Below are 22835 nucleotides of genomic sequence, written 5' to 3' on the forward strand. Positions count from 1 at the left end.
GCCTTAACAATTTGAGTACATATTTTCCTCAACATGTCTCTTCTTAAAGTAAAGAAAAATTATATGTACAGACAAATAACACTTACTACAAGATTCTCCAGCTGCACACCTGCCTCCTTCTGCTCTTTGGAACTTGTTTAAAATTTTAATAATTAACTTGCAGCCTTCTCCTTTCATTACCTAGGGGTTTTAGCAGTCACTTGATTACTAGCGATTAATGGGACCAAAACAAAAATAACCCAAACAAGATCACCTACCAGCAATAAGCATAAAGACAAGACTAAGAACCCCAACTTCCCAATTCAAGGTTTTACTGGAAACTTTGGTCTTCACATTAAAAAATATAAGTGACTTCAGCCTTAAAATTAAAAGTGGAGGGGCACCTGGGTGGCGCAGTCGGTTACGCGTCCGACTTCAGCCAGGTCACGATCTCGCGGTCCGTGAGTTCGAGCCCCGCGTCGGGCTCTGGGCTGATGGCTCAGAGCCTGGAGCCTGTTTCCGATTCTGTGTCTCCCTCTCTCTCTGCCCCTCCCCCGTTCATGCTCTGTCTCTCTCTGTCCCAAAAATAAAAAAATAAAAAACGTTGAAAAAAAAATTTAAAAAAAAAAAAAAAATTAAAAGTGGAAGAGGAACTAGATGATAAGTATATTTTCTATCATTCCTGGCCAACTATTTTATATTCCATTCCCATTTTATTATAGTTTATAATACAAACAATGTTGTATGTTATCCATGATGTCCCTGATAATGTCTGAAGGGTCTTTCTTTGTGTCTCCAGGGGCCCCAAAATGTCAATTGTTAAATATCTGTTTGTTAAATTATCAAAAGAATGAATAGCATCTGATGAGACAAAAGGGGTCTAGCTTTTCCAAAGCCTTATATTCTGCACATTCAAATGCTCCCTGCCTTCTTTTCCAAAATATTTTATTCAGACCACAGAGACTCAGATGGTAAGGATGACAACATTAGAGCAAAAGGCTTCCTTTTCTGCCTTAAACACTCAACTCTTTGAAGATGCCACTCCCTTTCCTCCTTACTCAAGCACAAGAGGTTTCGAGAAGACACCGTCCTCTACCCTCACCAAACCCACATCCAACTTTCAACCCTACAGAAGTACTAAATTGTCTCATTCCAAAGCTAAATAACTGAACGTATACCATCCGTACTTCAGCCAAATCGGGACAGCATACTCTTTTTCACAAATTCGGAGTTTCTCATTTTGTGATTATGCTATGTGTGTAAATAGCAGCTTTCGTGGAAGGGGAGAATTGGAAGACAAAACAGTCTTCCATTAGTGCCTTCCAGATAACACCGTGAGAACTTAGGGGAGACTTTTAGGGGCACCTGGGTGGCCCTAAAATCAAGTGTCTGACTCTCGATTTCAGCTCAGGTCACGATCTCACAGTTCGTGAATTTGGGCCCTGCATTAGGCTCTGGAGTAGAGCCTGCTTGGGATTCTGTCTCCCTCTCTCTCTCTCTGTCCCTCTCCCCTCTCAAAATAAACAAATAAACATTAAAAAGAAATCTTAAAAAAGAGAGACTTTTAAGCTCATGGAAAGGGTATAAATCTGTCAGCAGACTGTATTTATGTACATGGGGAGGAGACAAGGAACAAAGATGCCTTTCACTCCACAGCACCCACCCAAAAGATGCTACTTTATGGATACTGTTCTCTAACCTCTAACCTTGACGTCACTGAGTCAAAACTGAAGTAAAACTGCTTAGTAGTCGCTCTGTAGAGTAATCCAAGGAACCACTGCGGATTTCCTAACAGTAAAGTAAGATTAGATTCATACCAAGCTTCCCCATTCATTAACAAGAAGTGTTGCCAGGCTGCCCAGAAATTCCCCTCCGAAGTCCCACAGCCATCCCGGAAACAAGAGAAACCAAGTATACTGCAATCATGGCCTTTTTGGTAGTGGATCCAAAATAAACCGTGCCTGGGCCAAGACTGTCAATGAAGTATTTTCCAATGAAAAACTAAACAGCCCAAAAAGTTCTGAGGCTTCGTTTACTCAACACAGCTATCACAGCCATACCTAGTATAGTGATAGTTTCCAACCTTATTTAATGATACAGTAAACACCCAGTAGGAAGCCTCTAATCACCCGGAATTATACTATACCTTCAGGTCAATGTTAACACCAGGGATGGAAAACAAGGGCCTAAGGATTCATTCACAATAGGCTCACACGATTCTGAGCAAAGGGTAAGTTATAAGATCAGAATTCTTTAGACGGGAATCTTTAGCGGAAAGAAGGCACGTGTAAGTAATAAAAATTCCTACGCGCCAAGAACTAAGCACTTCATCTGTATCAACTTATTTTATACTCACTAACAACCCTGTAAGATTTATATTATCAATTCTCATTTTAAGTTCCTGGAGACAAATGAACCAGGAGGCTAAGCAACTTGCTCAAAGGTTTGCACAGCCAAGAAGTGGTGCAAACTGGTGGGCCTTCCATTCACAGGAGTCACGGTCAACAGTGTCCCCCCCGGTTTCACCGATATTCACTAAAATAATGGCCAGCAAAAGTTTCTGGAAGCCCATTTGCCCTTGCTTCTCCTTCCACAGAATTTCTGCTTTTGCCTTCCACTTTAAAGATATGCCGCGTTCCCTTAACTTCGCAGCACTCTTCTGAAAGCAATAGACAATATGAAAATATGCTCATTTTACACACAGGAAAACTCAAGCCCAGGTTCCTCAACTTCTTCCCTAAAGATGCTCTTTGAAATCGTCTGGTACATGAGTCGGGGAATTGGGGCGCGGGGGAGGGGTGGAGTGGAAAGGAATCCAAAGACGGAATATCGCAGCTTTAAAAGCAGGGATACAAGAAACCGAACAGTCGGAGAGCATCCACCCCACTTCCATACCGTGTGCCCCCTATAAAAGTACCTGGAGCCAGGAAGCGGCACAAAGAGCCCTAAAACCAATCTACACGCGAGTACTCAGCGGCCTGCCCAGGCCCTTCACTCGAAGGCGCTCCATGGATGTCGGCTGCACTAAAGTGATCTTTATTGTTGAAGAGGAGCGGCGGGAGGCCCAGGGAACGGGCGCGGCCCCAGGGCTCCGCAGATAAGAAGGCGGCTGCGGGGACCTTGCCCTGTGCCCGTCGCCTCCTGCGCGGCGTGAAGCGGGTCAGCGCACCCTGGATCACGGGTTCCGGCGCGGCGGCAGGTCCAACCGGGGGTTCGGCCATTTCGCCTAGGCCGCGGCGGGGAAGGGACGAGGCCCCCACAACCTCAGGCGTTCGCTCCCTGCCCCCACCCCCCGCCCCCCTCTCTGTCTTCCTTCGAATAAGGCGGCTCTGTCTGGCCCCCCCGCGCCTCAGACCCTCCCTGCCCGCACCGCCCCTCGCCGTCCCGCATGGCGCCCCGCGTGCCCCATACTGGCCCCGGCGCCTGCTCCCTGGCCCACCCCCGCGCCCTCCCGGCCTGCCTGGGGAAACTGGTGCGGCCGCGTGACCCCTGACCTCGCCCGCCGGTGGCCTTACCGGTTCCGCAGCCACCAGACAGGATGCCCTCGCGCTGGCCGCTCCATATCCCGGGAGCTAGCGCCAAGCCGGCCAACCCCCTACACGCCCCGCGATTGGCCGATAGGACCGCAGTTGCACATTCCTATTGGCTGGACTCCTCGTATTCCCGGTAGCTGCCGGCGCGCGTGGCCAGCTGAGGGCGTCCCGAGGGTCCGCCCACCCCAGGGTCAGGCTGGAGGCGGGGCCACGACGGCCTGGGCTGGAGCTGTTTCTCGCCGAGCCATTGCGAGCGCGGGTCGTGCTCAACTGAGTGTGGATGCCGGGGCTCCGGCGGTCCTTCGCCCAGTCCCGGGTCAGATCAATTTCCTACCTCAGTTAGCCGCTGCCTCACATTAGATACTGGCAGTCAAGCCCCTTTTTTTTCTGGAGACTTTGTTCAGCGAGGTACAGCTCCACTCCATAAAGTTTAGCCAACCTGGCAGGACCATATGCTCTCGTCCCCAGAGCCACACCATAGTATCTGCTGCTTCACCGAAAGCAACCCACACCCGGGAGGAATCGCGAGACATCAGCTAGTACAGCCAGTTCCACCGCATCAGATGCCCCACTCCCAAGCTTCTGTAATGAATTGTTTTCCTCCATCCTACCCGGCTGGTTCGCTTCTTCCCCCAAGCTTTATCTCTGCCTACCTAAAAGCGATCCCGCCCCAGCCCCAACCTCACAACGCCAGCCTTTCCCTGAAGATGATAGCCAGACTAGTGGTGCTTTAGAGGGAAGAAAAATTGTCTGACGAGCCACCCTCATTTTCTACAATGCCCTTTAGAGCTTCCAGTAACATTCTTAGACACCCCCCTACAGCTTACGTTGAAGATAACCAGGCTTATCTAACCAAATTGTAGGCTTAGAGAGGAAAAGAAGCATAAACCCCTCCAACTTCTTTCTCCACGTAAAAAAACTGCTAGGAGAAAATTTTATTAGATAGTAAAAAGAGTCCAAGAGAGGAGGAAGGAGAATGAACTGCAAAAAGAAAACTCCAAATCAAGTAAAAATCTCAGGGACAAAAAAAACTGGGCTGAGTATCCTCAGTTACTCTGGTACAGGCTGGTTTCCATACAGAACTTCCCCTAGAGAGAAAAAGAAAATGCACAAATTAGTTCTGAGAATCTCTCTCCAACACCTCTGGGTAGTTTTCAGAAAGGCTTGATGAAGTCCTTCCAGACCAGAACCTTTCCTGTGAGAACTTCTGCTGCAACTAGAAAGTAAAATGGCTGGAGCCATTCATGTCCCCCTAACGGGTCTGCTCAGCTAAGCAACCTCTTTGGGCTTCCGCATGGTTGCTGGCTACTTACTGAGCTCACAGTGTGGAGCTTCATCCTTCTTAGGTTGCTTCTTCATTGTGCAGGCTGGATTTGACTTTTCCGAGTGTGGCTCCTGCCTGTATATATGCAGACAAGTGCGCCTCCCTTGGTTAGATAAGGGCACTTGGGCTGCTCTGGGCAACACCACGTTGGTAAAGACACTGCCGGGAATTTCAAGAGGCAAACCACACCCTTCAAAGCATAATCAAATTTCATCTTTGACCTGCCATGAAAAGGGAAGCATCGTATATCTGCCACTCCCGGATATTAATGAACAATTAATTGAGTTTGAAAACGTGTATTCTAAGATTTCGTCTTTGATCCACCGGGCAGGAGCTGGAGGCCAATCTGTGAGTGGCAGTGGATGAAAGGGGTGGAGTCAAAGGAATTGCTTTCCTTCAGGATGCCACTCCCCTTGGTGTGAAGCTAGTTAGGGCACTTGTACCACGGCAGCATGTGCACAAGGACTCTGCTCCCATAAGGTGTTAGCTGAAACCAATTAACCCCAAGCCTGACAGTCCACTAGTATTTTCCATAGGTACGTGCAGCACTGATGCAATTATGAGGAGTCTCACGGTGTGGGTAAAAGCACCGCCCAGTCTGTCCCTTGGGATCTGAGGGACCCGCTGGCTCAGGCTGGTCAATCAGTGATCCACAGGCTGACAACAAAGACATGCGAACCCAGGACTGGGGCATCTGCTGGAAAAGAAAAAGAAAAAACAAAAACGAAAACCTGAGACTGTAAAAAAATCCAGAGCAAGCCCAGAATTTCTCAATCTGGGAGAAGGAGAATTGAAAGAATGAGGAAATCATGCCTCTGGCAAATAGTTTAGTAGGCCAGCTGGAGGCAGAGGTGGAAAGGAGACATGGGGGCGGGGCAAGTAAGAAGAGTGAAGTGGGATACTGGGAGGAAGAAGTTGCTGCCTTCAGAAACTTTTCTCATAGTTTTAAAGAAAATCTGCTTACTACCACAAAAACATATGCAAATAAGTGCGACAGAAAGAAATGTCTTAGAATGGAAAAGAAAGAAAAGAGTAATGGATTCATATTGGTCAAAGTAGGCTTCTAGCAGGTGGCTCTGCTTCCTATTCAGAACAACCGTAGGGTCAGAAGATCTACAAATCTCTTTCCCGGATCCCAGATGAAGATCTCTTTGTTCCAGGGCACGCACAAATACTAAAAGTCGTATCATTACAATGTGCCCTGCTCCTTGTCCTTGTGCTACCTCAGACAAGTTCCCAATGCAGAGCTGCCTTAGATTGAGTGGGGCACCGATTTGTCCCCCTTCCCAGGAAAATACGTACACACGAAATCATCCCTGAACTAAAATGTTAGAGGAAGAAGCCCTATTTTGGTTTAGGAGTTCCAAAAACAGGAATGGATTTTACAATGAGACTCTACCATAGCTCCTGTTTTGTTTACTCAACAGTTCCCCTGGTATATACACTCCACTCATGCCTTCCAGGTCCGCGATTCTCACTGACATTAATTGCATTCTTATTATGTATCCGTATCAGACACCACATATAACATGTCACAAACATGAGCTAGGCTTTGAACACAGATCTGTTCTTGAAGAACCAGCGCTCAACTACCATACCATTCTGCCTCTGTTGTGTACACCTAAAACAATTCCCTTTCATTCAACTCCAGCTCAAAAAACGATCTCTTGTAAATTCCCTGAATATCCCACATTACCACAGTAGCCAACTCGTTTCTGGGTAGATGTTACTATGTGTTTGTGTCGCGCGTGCCCTTTATCGAAATAGGAGACTTTTCCTTCCATGCTTTACCTTTGACCCACCCTCCAAGTATTCTTTTTCATGCTTTTGTTTTCCCTGAAACAGCTGCTAGGAATTAACTCCTCCCACCCCTCCCCTTCCTTACCTGGAAAACTCGTTATTATCATTTAAGCTTCCCTTAAAATATCCCCCTCCGTGATGCATTCCCTGCCTCCTCCAGGCTGCATTAGCCCTCTATTCTGTCTTTGACCCAAGCAAATTTTGCTCTACTCTAGCACTGGCTCATTCTGTATATACCTATTGAGAATCTACTGTGTGCCAGGCATAGATGGGGTGGTACAGATATAAACACAAATAAGATAAGCACAGCCTCTTACAGGGTTATTGTTTTGGTGCATCCCTTCTCCCACTAACTTGTTAGCTTCTCAATACGGGTGATTATCTTATCTTTGCACACCTGCTAACAAAGGCCAGCTATATGGGAGGTGTTTCATAAACGGATTAGCCCACTTTTTAATATGTTGTGGCTGACATACTGCCTGACAAGGCAATACAGAATAATAATTAGGATATGTTTATATTAATGTATCTATTTCCCAAGTTGAGTCTTACTACCCTAACAACATTCCTCCCTCGAATCTGCTAGCCTTGTAAAGCTATTGCTGTGATAAATGTTGGAATGCACAGGCAGGATACCCCTTGAGAATAAAGGACTTATGACCCCAGCTGTTGAAGTGGGCACACTGCTGACAGATGGCCCTCAGCTGTCACGTCATGCCTTTTTCTTAGGCAGCCCACACGGAATGACTGATTTATGTAGGAGCGTAAAGATTCATCCCTCTCACCCCAACCAGGAACAGCTCTGAAGGTCAGCTGAGCCTTCGTCCTGCCTCACAGCCCGACTTCTCCTTCGGTGCAGATTTGCTTCCCTTACCTTCGTGGTGATCTCAAGAGCACTTCCTAATAAACCTAGTGCTTCCAACACAGAGTTGGCTTCCCTTCTTACTTCTTCTTGTAAAACCCAAAATCAAGGTCTCTGAAAAAGTGACCAGCACTTACTCTGCTTCCTGAACACTCCTTTATTTTTCCACCCTTTGTGATCTACCCCGGTAATTACTTTCTTGTTAGCTAAATAACATCATCATTGGCCATCTATGGTCAGAACCCACAGACTCTTGAGCTCTTGCCACATTCGAAATGTCATACCACTCCTCTTCCTTCCAACTCTGTGTCTTTGGATTCCATCATACTCTGCTCTCTGGGCAGTTCTATTTGGATCGCGCTTCCTCTACTTTCTTCAACTGCTACTTTTCTTCTTCTTCCTACTCCTTAAATGTTGGCATTCCTTAGGTTCAACCCTTGGTCCTCTAATTCTACACAATCCCTACAACTTCAGTGTAACAATACCGGGACCCACCCAGCATTAGAGACTATGGGACAGCTTGGAATAACGGAAAGAGCAACCTCTTAAGAGTAACACGGACCTGGATCTGAGGTCTAGCCAGCTGGGAAACCATGGGTACGCTCTTAAATCTTTGTGTTGATATGGTATGATAAGTGGGCATGATACTAACCTCTGAAGGATATTCTCTCTATCATTTGTTCCCCAAATGCACCAATGTTCTTTCTTGCCTCCCCACCTTTTCACATGCTGTGCTCCTGCTGGAACATTCTTGCTCTACACATCTTTCAGCTGGGCCTATTCCTACTCACCACTGAGGTCTCACTTTAAATGCTTCTTCCTCCAAAAGCCTTCCACGAGCCCAAGTATCTGAGTAAGGCATGTTTTCTATGTACTCCTATGGTATACTATACTGTATTCTTCCCTTTCCCATAACACTGAATTGCTTTTGTGGTTTGTATTTCTCCTTGAGAGCCAGAACTTTATCATGTTCACCAGTGTGTCCTTGGGGAGGAGTCCCAGGCTGTGATAGCATCCCTTCACAGCCATGGCACCATTTCACCTTCTTGACAATGATTCCCAAAGGCCATTACTCTCTGTACCCTCTTTCCCTGAGCTACACCTGCCTCTTGGACTTTCTCCTCGCATGTCCAGCTAGAAAGTCAGCATTACTATATCCCCAACTATCCTCCTTTCTCTTCAAACCAGGTTGTTCTTACAATTTCCTTATATTCCCAGTTTCTAGGACTTGAAAACTGAAGGTTATCATGGATTCCTCATCTTCCCTTACATAAAATAATGGTAATTATATAGCCTACCTGCGCAAGGTCAGTTGTCCCCTTCTATTTCAACTGCTACCTTCCTGCTTAGGCCCCCATAGCTCTGATCTCCACAGCCTTAATTTCCTCCTGATCAATCTATTTCTCTTCCCCACTTGGAAACTTCCTATAGCCTACAGAGTAAAGAAGGAAAGAGGAGATCACATCAACTGAGTGCCACTTCATGCCACGTGGAGGATATTTTACACACATTATCACATTAAATACAGAATAGACTTTTCATCTGGCATTCAAGATCCCCCACACCATGGTTCCAGCCCTCCTTCCACCTCATCTTCCACCTCTCCACCATGCGAACCCTTCCTTCCAGTTGAATTTCCTATTTTCTTTCCCCAACACACCCTGGGTTTGCCTGACTCTATGCTTTTGGCTCCTTTTGTTACCTCCACTCACAGTTCTAGTCTCCATTTTTTTAATGCTTTTTATCAAAATTTGTTTTTAAGTTTGTTTATTTGGGGGAGGGAGAGCACGAGAAGGGGAGGGGCAGAGAGAGGGAGAGGGAAAGAAAGAATCCAAGGAGGCTCCAAGCTGCCAACACAGAGCCTGATGCAGGGCTCGATCCCACAAACCATGAGATCGTGACCTGAGTCAACATCAAGAGTTGAACATTCAACCAACTGAGTCACCCACGTGTCCCTCTAGTATCCATTTTTCAAGGCTCAACTCAGATACCACCTGCTCCCTTAAAGCCTTTCCTGATTCTCACGGGATATGACTTCTGCTGCTCCAGAATCTTTGTGAGGGCTTTTTTTTTTTTTTTTTGGCTCGGATTTTTCCTTTTATTAATTATTGAGCTTATTCTCTAATTTTTGCCAGTAGAGTATGAGCTTCATAAAGATAGCTGTACATACATTATTTTTTTATTGTTCACTGCACCTAGTAATATACTTAGCACATCCTTTAGCACTCAATAAACATTTGTGATCTTGAACTTTAGCTTGGATTTGACTTTACATATATGTGGCCTGTAAAAGTGTTTTTCAAACTGAGTCTCAATCCATCTTACTGAATGATGAAGTCAATTTAGTGGGTCACAATCCGAATTTTTAAAAAATGAAACAGGTTGGGGCACCTAGGTGGCTCAGTCGGTTGAGTGTCTGACTTTGGCTCAGGTCATGATCTTACGGTTTGTGAGTTCAAGCCCCGCGTCAGGCTCTGTGCTGACAGCTCAGAGCCTGGAGCCTGCTTCGGATTCTGTGTCTCCCTCTCTGTCTGTCCCCCTCACCCCCCACCTCAAGAATAAGTAAACATTAAAAAAATTTTTTTTAATGAAATAGGAAATATCAAAGAATGTTATAAGTACTAAGGCAGGTATTGCTTCGTAAAACTTTAATGATGTGTGTGTGGCTTCTTACCATAGCAGTCGAAAAAAGGTGGAAAAGCACCACTTTAATACATATGCATTATTTCAGTCAGCTGATTACAAGCTCCTGATGACAGAAATCAGATCTGACCAACTCTAACCTTACGATCAGTGAGAGCCAACCCCCTACTCCTGAACCTCACTCATTCCAGGAAGCTGCCCTAGGAATTAAAAGAGGGACTCAAGGCAAACAGCAAGGTCCTATTAAGTGAGCTTCTCCTCTGTTAAGAGAGACAAAAAATAAATAAATTCATGAAGAAATTCTACAAATACTTAAGAAAGCAGATGGAAAACTATAGACCAGGCCTTGGATTTAGCACCAGAAGACCCACATTATTAGAGTTCTCGCTCTGCTGTTCACTGTGTGATGCTGAATGAATTGCTTGATTTCTTGAGCTTAAGTTTTAACCAATTAAAAGAACAACATATACCCCGCCTCACATAACTGTATTAAAATTAAATTTTATATACACACGAGATTATTTTGTAAACTATAAAAATGTTCAAAAGTTTTAGATAAAAACCTGCATGTGTCATTCAGTAAAAAAGTGAAAATTGATGGGGCACAAATTATACAGCTAAATGGGCACGAGGTGTGATTTTCATTTTGTTTTTTGATGGTCAGTGACACCCAGAAACCCATTCAGACTGGTGTGCTCAAAGGGAACTGAATCATTCACATAAGTGGGAAATCCAATGGCACATCTAGCTTGAAGCAGGGCTGGATCTGAGGACTCAGATAATATTGCCAAGCTACTGTGCACCTGTCTTTATCTAACACTCTCTCTCTCTCTCTCTCTCTCTCTCGACTCTGTATCCATCCTAGAATGATTTTATTCTCAAGCAAGTTCTCCTTGCATGGGGGAACAATGGCCACCATCTGCTCTGGGCCAATGTCATCCTCACAGCTTGGAGTATCTCTTTCCCTATTGTTCCAGCAAAAGTGTTGGGGAGGGCTCTGTCTGATAACCTAGCTTGGGTCATGAACCAAGTCCCAAGCTGAAAACAGTGCCCAGGGGTGCCTGGGACAAAAGCTGACCATTAGAGCTAGGGGGTGTGGTCAGCCCTACTGGAGTCATCTGAACTGAAAAAGAGATTGGTAGGGAGTCTTCTCCAGGGGTCAGAGATTCAGAATGACAGAGATTCAGAATGACCAAGTTTCTAAAGCTGAATAGGATTAGTTTAGAAAGACTTCATGGTTCCTTCTGTTTAGCTTCATAGAACAGCAGAGGAATGTTTGTTCCATTTCATTTCATTTATTTAATAAACATAGCACCGAGGATCTACTATGTGCAAGTGCTGTTCAAGGCACTGGAATATTGTAATGATCAAGATATACAAATGTCCTGCTCTCAGAGAACTTACATTCTGTGGGGGAGACCAATAATAAACAAGTCAATAAATATAAGTGAGAAAGTAATAAATTCTATTAAAAAATAAATTTGAGGGGCGCCTGGGTGGCTCAGTCAGTTAAGCGTCTGACTTCGGCTCAGGGCATGATCTCACTGTCCGTGAGTTCGAGCCCCGCGTCGGGCTCTGTGCTGACAGCTCAGAGCCTGGAGCCTGCTTTGGATTCTGTGTCTCCCTCTCTCTCTGACCCTCCCCTGTTCATGCCCTGTCTCTCTCTGTCTCAAAAATGAATAAACATTAAAAATTAAATTTGAAAGGTAAGGTAAGGAGCAGCAAGAGCCAGAGGTGAGAGGTAAGGATTATTTGACAAAGGATGGTTAGAGAAGATGTCACTGGGTGACTTTGAAGCAGAAATCTGACCAAAGTGAGAAAGCAAACCACATGATTAGCATCTGGGAAAGAACTTCCAGGCAGAGGGACCAGCACGTGCAAAGATCCTGAGACAGAGCCAATAACTTCCCCGTGGAGCAATACATGTACACTTATTAACATATATTTGCATGTGTATGTGATCATGTTAATTATTTTTCTACATTAAATCGATGACTTTTAGGACAGTGATACTAAACTGCAAAATCCTGGGGCGCCTGGGTGGTTCAGTCGGTTAAGTGTCCGACTTTGGCTCAGGTCATGATCTTGTGGTTTGTGGGTTCGGGCCCCGCATAGGGCTCTGTGCTGACAGCTTGAAGCCTGAAGCCTGCTTCGGATTCTTGTCTTCCCCCTCTCTGCCCCTCCCCTGCTCATGCTCTGTGTCTCTCTGTCTCTCAATAATAAATAAACGTTAAAAAAAATTTTAACGGGGCGCCTGGGTGGCGCAGTCGGTTAAGCGTCCGACTTCAGCCAGGTCACGATCTCGCGGTCCGTGAGTTCGAGCCCCGCGTCAGGCTCTGGGCTGATGGCTCGGAGCCTGGAGCCTGTTTCCGATTCTGTGTCTCCCTCTCTCTCTGCCCCTCCCCCGTTCATGCTCTGTCTCTTTCTGTCCCAAAAATGAATAAACGTTGAAAAAAAAATTTAAAAAAAAAATAAAAAAAAAATAAAAAAAAAATTTTTTAACTGCAAAATCTGTAAAGTCTTTCTACTATTGATTCTTCTAAGTAAGATATTTATGAATCTTGTTGAGTGTGCACAGGTGCCTAGACTTGAGGCAGGGACTTCCTTTGCCCAATAGAAACTGAACCCAGCGGAAGCTCACTAAATGGTGCTGGTGGGATAACGAGCCATGCAGCACAGTGAATACCAAGACTGATGGGACAGAGATCCTGGGTGACCCAACTAAAGCTGGGTGGGGAGAATTTCCTTCTAGGGATTTTCTTACCTCTGTCCTTTTGCTCTAATTGCCGTGGACGTGCCAGGTGGCACAAAGTGGCTCCTGAGGGTGGTTCCTGCTGCTGCTGGGTAAAGGTCCCTTATCCAAAGCCAAGGACTAACACAAAGGAAAAATTCCTCTGATCTCAGTCCTTAGCAAGGGTTATGTCACCTGAAAGAGAAAAGCTTGGGGTGGGGTACGTGTGTGTGAAGGGTGGAAGGGAGTGAGAGAAGTCAGAAAGCAAGAGACCCGCCCTCCCTAATTGATTGGTGACAGTTTCCCTGACCTTGGAACCCCTATAACCCATCCCTACTTGGCACTGTTTTTCATCCAGTGATGCCCTTATCCTTAAATTGCACTACTTCTGGCATGTTTGATGTTCTTTACTATCCCCAGTAGCTAGATTGGCCTACTTTTAATTGTCAGATGGATAGGTCCTTTGCTTATCTGTTTATATTCATTTTCATAGAGTATGAATTCTTAGACCATGTTCAGGAAAAACATATTCTAAATGTAGCTCAGTGTCTACCTTAATTGCTCATTACGAACAGGCACTCATAAAGGCTTTTTGATGATGATTATGACTGCAGTGATTACACTGGAAATCAAAGGCTACCTGTTATAATTTTGGACTGCTGCTCCTCTGGAATGCTAACCTCCTCTTTTACAAGTCTTCTCTCACAAACTGGTTTCCACTGGACTCCACCCGAACCCTTTCTATTTGATGGCCAAGAGACCTATGTTTTGTTTTTTTTTTTATTTTTTTTTTCCAACGTTTATTTATTTTTGGGACAGAGAGAGAGACAGAGCATGAACGGGGGAGGGGCAGAGAGAGAGGGAGACACAGAGTCGGAAACAGGCTCCAGGCTCTGAGCCATCAGCCCAGAGCCCGACGCGGGGCTCGAACTCACGGACCGCGAGATCGTGACCTGGCTGAAGTCGGACGCTTAACCGACTGCGCCACCCAGGCGCCCCAAGAGACCTATGTTTTAATCTCAGATCCACCAAAAACTTCTGTGTGTCTCTTACATGCCTTAGTTTCACAGTTTTCTAGTACAAGATGGAAGAAGCTCACAGGACTTGCAAGTAGAAACAAGAGGTAAAATTAAAAAGTAGATACGGTAGATGCGGAAGGGCTTCAAGAGTAGGACATGAGGATCCTGTCAGAAGCTTCTCCTTCAGGGCCAGCCCTCTGAGACACTCTTCTTTCTCCCTGTAGACACACTTCTTCTTCCAGGATCCTCAGGTTCCTGGTCTGAAGGAGGAACCATCCTTGCACGTCATCTTTCGCGGAGTTTCCTCCCGATGACCCTCTTGACCTCATTTTTGCCGCTTGCTTCTTCCTTACAGGCCTTCAAACCGATACTTTTCTAAGCCTGGAGGTCATTTATATCCTCATTCTGTTCTTGCTAAGAGAAAGACTTGGAGGAGGGGGTAAGACACCTAGAGTGCCAGAAAACAATGACTGGAATGAGAAATGTTCTGGAGTCAAACGGTGAGCCCCGCAAGCTTCAGAAGACAGAAAAAGAACAGGCAAAAATAAACTCCAGGTGAATTAAAGACCTGAAATGGTAAAACAAAATGAAATAAAACCTTCAAAATCATCTGAAAAAATATAAATATCTTTATGATCCTAAGATAGAATTTAAAAAGCCAAATTATGAAAAAGCAGAAGTTATAATAGTCAGTTTTGATAAAGCTGACTGTAACAAATCTGTAACAAATACTAAAAACTCATATACAAATATATATATGTATATATGTGTGTGTATATATATATATATATATATATATATAATTTTTTTTGTAGGTTCCACACCCAATGTGGGGCTTCAGCTCATGATCCTGAGATGAAGAGTGACATGCTCTACCAACTGAGCCAGCTGGCAGCCCCTCTAAAAGTATTTTAAACAAGGTCAAAATACAAGTAACGGATGGGGAGATAGGGAGAAGGTATCTGCAATGTACATGCATATCAGAAAAAGATTGGTATTTAGCATCTGTAAAGGCTTCCTATAAACCAATAACAATAAAAAAGAAGATAAACAACCCAGTGGGAAGATAGACATAAGGTATGAATAGACAATTACCAGAAGACATTCAAACAATGGTACATATAAAAATCTATTCTACCTCTCCAGTGTCCAGGAAAATGCAAAGTAAACTGACAAAGAGTTTCATCGCACATCTACTGGATTAGCAATAATCTAAAAGTGTGACCATTTTAAGTGTTGGTGAGAAACTAGGACTTACATATCCTGTAAAACTGATACAACCCCTTTGGAGAGCAACAGGGCAATATTTACTCAAGTTGAAAATGCATATATCCTCTGATCCAGAAAGTCTACTGCCTTGGAACAGTGTTTTTCAGTCCATTAGTGGGTCACGAAATCGTTTTAGTTAGTCGTGTCCAGCATTTTACAAAAATGGAATAGAATAGTAAATAGAGTGCAGATAGCCTAAGTATTATTTCACTAAACTTTTATTTTGTATATTAAATGAGTCTTGATATAAAATGCATTTTTTTAAATTGTTCATTTATTTTTGAGACAGCATGTGCGCACTGTCAGCGCAGAGCCTGATGCAGGCTTGAACTCATGAGCTGTGAGATCATGACGTGAGCCAAAGTTCGATGCTTAATGGACTAAGTCACCCAGGTGCCCCATAAATTGTATTCTTACTATGAGTTATGGTTAAAAAAAAAACCACTCTGAAAACACTGCTTAAGAGGAACTCTCATACATAAGAACAAGGAAGCCTGTTCAAGGATGTTCCCCTACAAGGCAGTGTTTGTAATAATGAAACATTGCAAACAACATAAATGTTTATCAGTAACAAACAGAATAACAAATTGGAGTGCATTCATGAGATGGAACACCACACAACAGCTAAAATAAATGAACTTGGTCTACATGGATGAATTCTGAAAGCAAATTTGAGGGAAATAAAAATAAATGCCACATGAAACCAATTACAGTTGACCTTTGAACAACACAGGGGTTGGGGTATTGATCCCTCACGCAGTCAAAAATCCATGTATATCGGGGTGCCTGGGTGGCTCAGTCAGTTGAGCATCCGACTTCAGCTCAGGTCATGGTCTCGCGGTCTGTGAGTTCGAGCCCCTCATCGGGCTCTGTGCTGACAGCTCAGAGCCTGGAGCTTGCTTCGGATTCTGTGTCTCCTTCACTCTCTGCCCCTCCCCCACTTATGCTCTGTCTCTTTCTCTCTCTCTCTCTCTCTCTCTCTCTCTCTCTCTGTCAAAAATAAATAAACATTAAAAAAAAATTTTTAACTCCATGTATAACTTTTGACTCCCCCCAGACTTAACTATTGACCAGAAGCCTTACCAATAACATAGTCAATTAATACATATTTTGTATGTTCTATGTATTATATCCTGTATTCTTACAATAAAGTGTGCTAGAAAGAAGAAAATGTTATTTGGAAAATCACAAAGAAGAGAAAATACATTTATAGTCCCGTACTGTATTTACTGAAAAAAATCTGCATATAAGTGGGAGTGGACCCACATTGTGTCCCAGTTCACATTATAAATTAATTTACAAATATAGAATTGTGTTAGAAACAATATTTATAAAAGTCCATATGATTTTTCACATAGAAAAATATCCATAGAAAGTTTTTTGTACACACAGTCTGGGGGGGGTAGGTAGTCTGTTTGGTTGTCTTTCTTCATAATATTTAAAAAGTAATAGTGACGTTATTTATACCTCAATAAACTGAAAATAATTTTCTGTATTGTATATTTCATTTTTTTTTTTAATTTTTTTTTTCAACGTTTTATTTTATTTTTGGGACAGAGAGAGACAGAGCATGAACGGGGGAGGGGCAGAGAGAGAGGGAGACACAGAATCAGAAACAGGCTCCAGGCTCTGAGCCATCAGCCCAGAGCCCGACGCGGGGCTCGAACTCATGGACCGCAAGATCGTGACCTGGCTGAAGTCGGACGCTTAACCGACTGCGCCACCCAGGCGCCCCTGTATTGTATATTTCAAAATAAAATTTTAAAGTAATGCTGTGAGTCTCAAAAAAGAATACACAGGGAAAAGTTAAAGTTTTTTTTTTTACAATGTACTTGTGTTCCTTTCTCTAAAAAAAATTAAATCCCCAAACCAGCACTACTCCTATGAAAGACCCAACAACATGGTACAAAGGCAACTCAGGACATGATCTTGACCTTAATGGAATGCTGTTCCACTAAAATCAACAATTATCCACATTTTAATTAGCACTTTTTGAGTAAGTTCAAACAGGGGCTGTGCTGTGCAAACCCATGTTGTTCAAGGGTCAACTGTATATGAATATTGATTTATTAAGTAGGCTTCATGTCCAGCATGGAGCCCAACACAGGATTGGAACTCATGACCCTGAGATCAAGACCTGAGCTGAGATCAAGAGTCAGATGCTTAGGGGTGCCTGGGTGGCTCAGCTGGTTAAGCATCCTACTTCGGCTCAAGTCATGATCTCACGGTTTGTGGGTTTGCACAGAGACTGGAGTCTGCTACAGATCTGTGTCTCCCTCTCTTTCTGCCCCTCCCCTGCTTGTGCTCTGCCTCTCTCTGTCTCTCTCGAAACTAAATAAACATTTAAAGAATCAGATGCTTAACCAGCTCAGCCACCCAGGTGACCCTGTATATGAATTTTTAAAACATTAAAAAAACTCATATAGTATATATTCATATGCATATATATTCAAATATATATATGTAATCCATATTGAATATACATATGCTCATATATAATTCATGTAATTTATATTCAATATATAATTGTATATATTATAATATATATATTCTAAGTGTTAAAAGTGGACTGATACAAAGGGGATGCCCAGGAAGGGAGGGAAATGGGACTTGGGAAAAAGTAGGTATGATATTATTTATTCATTTTAGGTGGTGGATATGTAAGTGCACGTTATAGTATTCCTTGTTCTCTTCCTTTTAAAATATTAATTTTTTTTTTTTTTTTAGTAATCCCCACCCAAGATGGGGCTCGAACCCATGACCCAGAGATCAAGAGGCACATGCTCTTTGACAGACAGCCAGGCTTCCCAACCTTTTTAACACATAAGAAAAAAATGCAATTAAGAAGTTTTCATCTTGTTCAGATTCTGAAAGAATATCATAAAATTGTATTAAGCACTGGTTATTAAAACTCTTTCATTCTGGGATATTTTTTTTAGTGCCTTGGGATGAATAACCTGCCAAAGGCAGCCTGTTAAACTTAATGAATTAGTATCTAAGATTGGCAAATCACTGCAGTGAGTATTTCCACTAGCAAAAGAGATTTCTCTTTTCCTGAAATTCCAATCTTTCCTATCTTTGGACATGCTGTTCCTTCTTTTCACAAAGCCCTTCCTTCCGGTGCTTGTCTGCCAGGCAATCTCCAATTTATCTTCCGTGATCTAGTTCCAGCGTGACTTCTCTTCATCTGGATGCTCTGTCCCCCACCACCAGATTCTATCAATGATTACTCCTTCCTTTAACTCTCACTGGGCCCTGAACATATTTCTCTGTTACAGCACCTATCACATGATAGCACAGTAACTTTCAAATGCCAATCTTCACTGCTAAACTTTCGAACTTCTTGAGGTTGAAAGGCCTACCTCTTATTTGCCCTTATTTTCCTAGAACCTAGCAGAATGGCTACAGAGTGGCCCCTCAAATGTTTATAAGATGAATGCCAAATTCTGATGACAAACTACATGATACATGGGTTTGGGGAGCTCAAATCTGATTCCCATTTATTGCACCACAAATCTGGACCGCTTTAAGGTGGTCCTTATTTTAGGGCATTCTATTGGTTCCTCACTATCTCTTGTCCAGGTCCTTATAATAACTCTTTTGTATCCTTAACCTTCAGTCTCTTCCCACTCTGATCCATCCTGGATGCCACCCCAGACTAATTTTTATAAAACATCATCTTTTCTTGTCATTCCTTTGGGCAAAATGCAGCAGGACTCTCTAATCCTTTCATATCAAATCCAAATCTCTAGTCTTCAGTCATGAGGCCTTCAGAAACCCAGCCTCACTTTAGTACTCCAAACATATCTCCCAATCATTTTATCACGTGAACTATCCTAGGGCTGGAATTACCTGTCTCATCTCTGATTTATTCCGAGCAACAAGAAAAATGGCTGGCCTGGGGGAGAGGCTTAATAATTGTGAGATCATTGAATAAATGAACGAATCCTAATATATAACCATGTGTTTCAGCCCAGCTAGTTTCTTCTGGTTTTGTATATACACCAAATTCATATCAGCCCATCTTTGTGTCTGCTAGTACCTAATAAACAACACTTAATAAAATGTATTGCAAAATAAGGCAGTGCCTTATTTTCCCAAAGAGAAGAACTAAAAAAACAGTTTTTGGTCAACCTCATATATATGAAATAGTCAACTGTCTACTTTAAGTAGTACTAATTTAGTGAACATACACTATCTAATATTATTTAGCAACACATTTAAAATCACATATGAAATAGAGATAATGCTTTTCCCCTCGAACTTTATAATACAATTTCATTCAAATTATTAGTGCTTTCATCATCATTCAATCCAATTTTATCATCAGCTGGCCCAATTTACAGATCACACCATCCTCACATAGATCCAAATTATTTGAGGACAGTGGGTTTTTTTAAATTCATGCTATGCTTCTATATTCCTGATATCCACAATATAACCTTTCTGCTTGTTAATTTTTTTTTTAACATTCATTTATTTTTGAGAGACAGAGTGAGAGCTGGGGAGGGGCAGAGAGAGAGAGAGAGAGAGAGAGAGAGAGACGAATCTGAAGCAGGCTCCAGGCTCTGAGCTGTCAGCACAGAGCCCGACACAGGGCTCGAACCCACAACTGCGAGATCATGACCTAAGCTAAAGTCGGACGCTCAACCGACTGAGCCACCCAGGTGCCCCTCTGCTGCTTTTTAAAAGGCTTACTCCAGGGCGCCTGGGTGGCTCAGTCGGTTAAGTGTCCAACTTCAGCTCAGGTCACGATCTTGTGATCTGTGGGTTCGAGCCCCGCGTCGGGCTCTGTGCTGACAGCTCAGAGCCTGGAGCCTGTTTCAGATTCTATGTCTCCCTCTTCCTCTGACCCTCCCCTGTTCATGCTCTCTCTCTCTCTGTCTCAAAAATAAATAAATGTTAAAAAAAAATTAAAATAATAAAAGGCTTACTCCAACAAGATCTAACACTTGAAACTGTGAGGTCCTAAAGCCAGAATAATTCCTTAAATCCGTGTTAACGTTTTTCGCCTCCCTTTTAAGCAATTCCATACGGTGATCTCTGTAAACTTGGAGAACCAGCATCGACTAAGGTCATCTCAGGCTGCATCTTCCCAAATAGTATTTTGATTCAAAACGAAATATATAAAACAGGCACCGCGGGCTATAAGAGACTTTGCAAGAACACAAGATATAAGGCAACTTCTTTCCTGCAAAATTATTTTCAGAATAAAATTAAAAAATAAATAATAAATAAAACACTACTTTACATTCAGGTATATAAAATACTTATTCATGTAACAAATATTTAATGAGCATGTCTTGTGTCCCAGGCACTGTGCGAGGGACTATAAATACAGTGAGCTTAGAACTCCATGGAATTCATGAAATGCATAATGCCACAGCTGATTAATTATGATCATTTTAAGTACTATTAAGGACAAGTATACCTAGCTACAAGATAGATGAGCGACAGAGGAACCTAAATCTGTGGGATTAAAAAATAGTTTTCTCCAACAGTGCTGTTTATGTACAGTGCAGCAGTAATTCACGTGCCCAGTCTGGGTTCAAATCCTGACTCAAATCTTGAGCAGGTTACTTAACCTCCCTTTCCTCATTTATAAAGTGGAGCTGGGGCGCCTGCGTGGCTGAGTCGGTTGAGCATCTGACTTCGGCTCAGGTCAAGATCTCACAATTACGTGGGTTCGAGCCCGGCGTCGGGCTCTGTGCTGACAGCTCAGAGTCTGGAGCCTGCTTCCGATTCTGTGTCCCTCTTGTGCTCTGCCCCTCCCCCGCTCACTCTGTCACTCTCTCTCTCTCTCTCTCAAGAATAAACACGAAAAAGAAAAATAATAAATAAATAATAAAGTGGCGCTAACAACAGTATCTACCTCATGAAGTTATACTGAGGATTAAATGACATAATACACAGAAAGTATCAAGAACAATGCTGGCACATGGTAGTTGCTTAATAAACGCTAGCTATTATTACCATTTCAGCTGGAACTTGAAAGACAAACTGGGAGGGAGGGAAGACACTCCAAGCAAAGAGCAACATGCAAAAGCCCAGAGCATAAGGTTGCTTGGCCTAAAGTAGAACTGAAAGGCCAACGTTTCTTAGCATAGAAAGCTAAGGGGTTGAAAAGATAACGATGCGGTATGAGAGGAGGCTGGGAAGACATGATGAAGTCAATAATGCAAAGCCTTGTAGGCCGGGTTAAGGAGTCTGAACTTTATCCTAAGAGTCAGAGGAAACTTGAAAGGTTTTATAAAGGGGAGTGACAAGCTTAGATTTGCAATTTTCAAAGCTTTCTCTGGCTATGGAATAGAAAACTGGTTGGAAGGAGGCCAAAACAGATGAAAGGGAAACCAGTAAGGAAGCGGATCCAGTCTTCTAGATCAAAGGAGGGTGGTGGCACAGGAGAGAGGAAACTGGATGACTGAAGAAATAGTTAGAAGGCTGAACCAGCAAGACTTATGTGTGTATGTTGTGGTGAGGGGGCATGGAGGGAGAGGCACTAAATAATAAACATGTATTTGAGGAAGGAAGGAAGGAAGGAAGGAAGGAAGGAAGGAAGGAAGGAAGGAAGGAAGAAAGGAGGGAGGGAAAGAATTCCTGTGTTCCTGCCATATTGTTTTACTGTTCCCTCAACTCCCATCTTTCCAAGCACAATACCTGCCTATTTCCTCCACAAGTGTCTCTGATTGATCTTGCCCCCTTCTTTCCACGAGTGTTCTAGAATTTTAGAGCTGAATATTTTTCTTTTTTTTAAGTAGGCTCCACACCCAGCGTGGAGCCCAACATGGGGCTTGAACTCACAACCCTGAGATCAAGACCTGTAGTGCTAAATATTTTTGAGATACATAACAGTTGAGAGAACTTAGACACTGCCTGAAGACTGAAATCATGTTTTAGTCAACTTTCTATCCTTCCCACCTCATCTACCCAACAATTGTAGAGACCATCACTTACAGAACATTTTCTGACTTCATGAGCAGTAGTCATAAAGTCTATGTTAATATGAAACTCTCTGACCCATTAAGTGTCATATGGAGTTTTCACAACCATTTTTTTCTTGGCTTTTCACAGAACTCTTATCAAATGAGTACTCTTACAGAAGAAATAGAGCTAAAGTAACTTGTCCAAGGTCACATACACTAAAGGAAATGGCAGTGCTAAGATTTGAACCTAGATCCTGTTTACCAATAGGATGCTTTTTACTACTCTCCATGTAGGGTAAATATTCATATGTACTCAAGACAGCAAACTATATCTGGGAAGCAGCTAAGCACCACCTCTAAGAATCCTTCCCAGTTTCAGTAATTAGTTTAACTCAAAAATATTTACTGAACACCTAATACATCCCAGGCATGGCGCCTATTGTTAGGGGTAGGGTACAGCAGTGAACAAGGCAGGAAGGTGCCTGCCCTCAGTCTAGTTCAGGGAGCCGGCCAAACAAGGAAACAAATGTATAAACAATGTAAGTGGTAAGTTGATGGAGGGAGGGAGGTGGGGGATGGGCTAGAAGGGTGGTAAGGGGTACTAAAGAGGGCACTTGTGATGAGCACTGGATTTTGTATATAAGGGATAAATCACTGACTTCTCTTGAAACCAATATTGCACGTGCATGTTAACTACAATTTAAGTTAATGTGTATATATATACATTATACATATGTATATAATGCATACAT

General features: G+C 43.1%; 1 protein-coding gene across 2 annotated transcripts in view; it reads right to left on the bottom strand.

The window, feature by feature from the left end:
* Positions 1-4948, bottom strand: part of SLC11A2 (solute carrier family 11 member 2) — a 33931-nt gene extending 28983 nt beyond the window's left edge. Inside the window, exon 1 of one of the 2 annotated variants that reach the window (XM_030322598.1) lies at positions 4826-4948. In XM_030322598.1, coding sequence (XP_030178458.1) covers positions 4826-4871 — 46 coding nt within the window. In that variant the 5' untranslated portion in view covers positions 4872-4948. Of the gene's footprint in view, positions 1-3494; positions 3647-4825 lie in introns of those variants that run through there. The other variant, XM_030322599.1, reaches the window with a different exon arrangement.
* Positions 4949-22835: the final 17887 nt, after the last annotated feature.

The sequence above is a fragment of the Lynx canadensis genome, chromosome B4 (genome assembly GCF_007474595.2).
Source record: "Lynx canadensis isolate LIC74 chromosome B4, mLynCan4.pri.v2, whole genome shotgun sequence".
Lineage (NCBI taxonomy): Eukaryota > Metazoa > Chordata > Mammalia > Carnivora > Felidae > Lynx > Lynx canadensis.